This window comes from Sinocyclocheilus rhinocerous, unplaced genomic scaffold (genome assembly GCF_001515625.1).
Source record: "Sinocyclocheilus rhinocerous isolate Xijiao unplaced genomic scaffold, SAMN03320098_v1.1 scaffold1377, whole genome shotgun sequence".
Lineage (NCBI taxonomy): Eukaryota > Metazoa > Chordata > Actinopteri > Cypriniformes > Cyprinidae > Sinocyclocheilus > Sinocyclocheilus rhinocerous.
The window spans coordinates 66,180-71,268 of record NW_015647009.1 but is presented as its reverse complement, the minus strand read 5'-3'; the positions used below and the strand labels follow the sequence as shown (position 1 = coordinate 71,268).

The window sequence follows — 5,089 nt, the reverse complement described above, 5'->3', positions numbered from 1 at the left end:
TAACCAGTATGTCCGTCGACTAAAAAATGTGTTGCAGGTCAAATTCACCTGGAACTAAAATGTGAGCATTTCCATAGAAACCCATTTTTAAGAAGCACGCTTAATTGCATGTGAAGCATTTTGTGTTCATGTGCTTGTTGTATATGGTATGCACCATAATTATGGTGTACACTGAATTTGGTTGTCTTAATACATTGTCACATTAAGTGTTTTACGGTTGAATCCTGCAACGCTCTAATATTAAGAACCAGGTTTTGGAACAGAGCAAATGTGTGATACGGTTGAAGAGTCTCAGCAGTTTTCGTCACTCAGAACTGTTCTTGGGGCAGAATAGAGCATGTTATTTGTATTAAACAAATTCCAAGAGAATTTAGTTTCTTTGGTTCGATTCCCAGGGAATGCATGAACTGATCAAGTGCAAACCTTGAATGCAGTGTAAGATGCTTTGGATGAACACGTCTGCCAAAATGCATGAATGTCAAACGTTATAGGAAGCCTGAAACAGTTTTTCTGTAGATACTGGACTGAATGGAGCCGATGATCTTTAAGATACCTGACAGAGATGACTTTGTCCACTGTTTTCTTGGCCAGCTGGAAGCAGTGTGTTCCCAGAGAGTGATCCACCAGATCTGTGTGAGCGAGCACAGCACAGAGCCATCAGAGCGGCTCACAGGAGACACAGCGGGTGAGTTTGAGAGTTGTTACCTCTGTAGAGTTTCTTGTTGGGGTTGCAGTAGAGGTCTTTAATGGGAGAGTCTGTTTTGAGCGACTGCAGTAGAAGAGGAAAGTCCTCCGGTTCGACGCCCTGCATTAAACACAGCCGTTACTGTACAGATCTAACAGTATACACTGCTGCTCCAGAGTTTGGGATCAGTAGGATTTTTATTGTTTTTTAAAGAAGTGTCTTCTGCTCGTCAAGGCTGGATTTATTCGATCAAAAATACAGAAAAAAATAGTAATATTGTGAAATATTTTTTACAATTTAAAAATCTGTTTTCTCTGTGAATCTCTGTTAAACTGTAATGTATTTCTGTGATGCGCAGCTGTATTTTCAGCATCATTACTCCAGTCTTCAGTGTCACATGATCTTCAGAAATCATTCTAATATGCTGATTTATTATCAGTTGTGCTGCTTCATATATTTTTGGAACCTGTGATACTTTTGTCAGGATTTTTTGATGAATAAAAAGCCATTTAAGCATTTATTTTAAATACAAATCTTTTGTAACAATATACACTACCGTTCAAAAGTTTGGGGTCTGTACATTTTTTTCTTTCTTTTTTTAACAGAAATGAATACTTCTTTTCAGCAAGGATGTGCTAAACTGATACAAAGTGATAGTAAAGACTTCTATTGTTACAAAATATTTCTATTTTAAATAAATGCTGAAAATCTTCACAATTTACTGAAAACAGTATCACAGTATCCCCAAAAATATTGTGCAGCACAACTGTGTTCAACATTGATAATAATCAGAAATGTTCTTGAGCAGCTAATCAGTATATTATACTGATTTCTGAAGATCATGTGACACTGAAGACTGGAGTAATGATGCTGAAAATACAGCTGCGCATCACAGAAATAAATTACATTTTAACACATATTCACATAGAAAACAGCTGTTTTACATAGTAAAAATATTTCACAATATTACTGTTTTTTTCAGAGTTTTTGATCGCCTTGATGAGCAGAACAGACTTCTATAAAAGCATTACAAATCTTACTGATCCCAAACTTCTGAACGGCAGTGTGTATTAATTATCCTGACACATTCACAGATCTGATGCTCAGATGCATGTGTTCGCTCAGCTTTAACCAAGACCGGTTCAGACCGCACTCACTATGACAGAGATGCGAGGGTTCAGGTGTTTGATGGCAGCTGCGGTTCCGGTCAGGAGCCCACAGTGTCCACCCGCAGGCACGATGACCGCGTCCAGCTTGGGCACCTGCTCGTAGATCTCCAGACCCACTGTTCCCAGACCTGCCAGATACACGGCGCTGTCGTCCCTGCGGATGCGTGAGAGATGGATCAGACACACTCTCCCGAAGCAGAGGGTCGTGTTCAGTGCTCAGGGTTGAAGAGTCACAGGTTTGGACTCGTCTGTTTGTTCTTTTATTTGTTAGAATAACAGTGCAGTGATTGAAACTCTGTGAATCATGTAGAGATCAAAGCGGGGTAAACGTAAACGAAACCTGCTTTGTATTTCAGTTTATTCTTTGGATAGATTCCAACAGCTCATGTTATTTCACTCACTTTTTCTGATGTTAACACTTTATTTTGAGGGGTCCTTGTTGCGTGTGCTTACTGTTAAAATTACAGCATAGTTACATGCAAGTAACCGTAAGCCAAACCCTAACCATATACAGTAGCAAGTACATGTAGTTCATTAATATTTCTCAGTACTTAAATGTATAATTACACTGTAACAAGGACACATTATTTAAAATAAAGTGTAACCTTTCTGATGCACAGACAATCTAACCCATTTTTTCTAGTACTTACACTTACTTAAAGTTTGGAGTAATTCAGATTTTTAAATGTTTTTAAATGACGTCCCTTCTGCTCACAGAGGCTGCATTTATTTGATCAAAAATACAGTAAAAATGTGAAATATCATTACAATGTAAAACAGCTGTTTTCTATGTGAATCTCTGTTAAACTGTAATGTATTTCTGTGATGCGCAGCTGTATTTTCAGCATCATTACTCCAGTCTTCAGTGTCACATGATCTTCAGAAATCATTCTAATATGCTGATTTGCTGCTCAAGAAACATTTCTGATTATTATCAATGTTGAAAACAGTCGTGCTGCACAATATTTTTGTGGAAACTGATACGCTACCAAATTACTGACAAAACTACCAATGTTTTTTTTTAAAGAAATTAATACTTTTATTCATCAAGGATGCATTAAATTGATCAAAAGTGACAGTAAAGACATTTATAATGTAACAAAATGTTTCTATTTCAAATAAACGCTATTCTTTTGAACTTTCTATTCATCTGTGAATCCTGAAAAATAAAATGCATCACAGTTTTTAAAAAACCTCATCGATTTCTGAAGATCATGTGACACTGAAGACTGGAGTAATGATGCTGAAAATACAGCTGTGCATCACAGAAATACATTACAGTTTAACAGAGATTCACATAGAAAACAGCTGTTTTACATTGTAATAATATTTCACATTTTTACTGTATTTTTGATCAAATAAATGCAGCCTCGGTGAGCAGAAGACACTTCTTTCACAAACATGAACAAATCTGAATTCTTCCAAACTGTTGAGCGGTAGTGTACAGTACAGTATGCAGACTCAGGCCTCTTCTCCTCATCTGAACTGTAGATGTCACTGCAGGATTCAGAGAGTAGAAGTGAATCACATGATAAATGACAGACACAAACACAGAAGCTCCTCTTGAATGAATCCGAGGTGTCTAGATAATGAAGATGCTGTCTGTCTGTCCATGCAGAGCTCACCATCATGTCGTCTAACGTGTTTCATCTACAAGCGTCTTAATGTCTTATAGTTGCATTCATTGTAGCTCTAATCCGCTAATCTAATGCATGACGATATTAAGATATTATAAACATTAACACCATGATTTTCTGAAACTACACTATATTGCCAAAAGTATTGGAACCCCTTTCTTTAGAACAGAAAAAGGCACTTCCTAAACTGTGGCAACAAAGATGGAAACATAATTCATGTATTTAAAAATTTAATTTCCATCTCTGTTGCAACAGTTTTGGAAGTGTCAAAAATGACTGTATTCATATGTACAAGTCACTGGTTGTTGGTGATTTTTTTCTTCTTCAAGAATTGGCTAAAAGCACATCTCTTACATCTTTATTTGACCCTCTAGCACTCTCTATTCTAATTCTATTTTATCTATTTGTTTGCCTTTTTTTTATAAAAAAAAAAAAAACACTTGACCCTCTATCACTTGAACTCTATTTGTATTCTAACTGCTTATTTTTCTTTAAAAAAAAAACTCTTATACACACATATATATATATATATATATATGGATGTGTTGTATATATAAAAAAACACCTTGCTATGTGTACTGCGTTGGGTTAACTGAGACTTTTCATAGCACTTGCATATCATTGCTCTTTTGTTAGTTTTGATTGCTTCTATTGTCCTCATTTGTAAGTCACTTTGGATAAAAGCGTCTGCTAAATGACTAAATGTGATGAGTTTTTGGCTCAAGGTCCGCATTTAAAGTCACAGCAGACCAGTCAAGTTCTTCCACACTGACTCAATCAATAATTTCTTTCTGAACCTTGCCTTATACACAGAGGCATCGTCGTGTTAGAATAGAAAAGGGTCTTGTCCAAACTGTTGGTATAAAATTAGAAGCACACAATTCCCTAGAACATCATTATATGCTTAAACATTAAGGTTTGTAATCATTGAAATTACTAAAGTAGTCAAACCTGTTCATTAGAAGGGAGTGTCCCAATGATTTTGGCAATACAGTGTATGTGTATTGTGAAAAGCGCTTTACGGATAATGTGTAATTTGAGAAATAAGCATGCAGTGTGTTGATGCGCACTCACTCCTCCAGACACAGGTATCCGTTCTCTCGGGCCAGGTGTCTGGCGTGGTTGATGGAGTCTCGGGCCGTGCTGCCGTAGGAAATAACCATAGCGCCGTAGTCTCTGTACATGCGCAGGCGCGGAGGAGAGCTGTACGCCGGCATGATGACGAACACCGGGATACGCAGCTCCACCGCGTGATACGCCACCGCCATCGAGAAGTTACAGTCTGTGGCCACGATCACACCCTTCCTCTGCTGATCCTGGAGCAGCACACGGTCACACTCATGTCTGACATTATATTTCATGTGATGATAACAATATATCTGTCATGACAACTCTCGGAGATGGTAATGTACATGACAATGTTAATGTATTTGGTCTTGGCGGAATAGATCTGCTACGCTGCTGCTGCTGCAGAGCAAATACCGAGACTTGCTACTGCCAATACATCCACAACATGCTGCTGTGAGCGTGTAAGAAATACTGCTGCTGCAAATATAACATACATGAAATAACCCCATATAGCATACATGAATCACCCC

General features: G+C 37.7%; 1 protein-coding gene across 1 annotated transcript in view; it reads right to left on the bottom strand.

Annotated features, from left to right (window-relative positions):
- Window positions 1–6: 6 nt before the first annotated feature.
- LOC107708194 (threo-3-hydroxyaspartate ammonia-lyase-like) overlaps window positions 7–5,089 on the bottom strand; it is a 12,439-nt gene continuing 7,356 nt past the window's right edge. The window contains exons 2-5 of the mRNA XM_016512367.1: window positions 4,566–4,807; window positions 1,843–2,008; window positions 706–805; window positions 7–629 (exon numbers count right to left, since the gene is read on the bottom strand). Of these exons, the coding sequence (XP_016367853.1) occupies window positions 412–629; window positions 706–805; window positions 1,843–2,008; window positions 4,566–4,807 (726 nt within the window). The 3' untranslated portion in view covers window positions 7–411. The remainder of the gene's footprint in view (window positions 630–705; window positions 806–1,842; window positions 2,009–4,565; window positions 4,808–5,089) is intronic.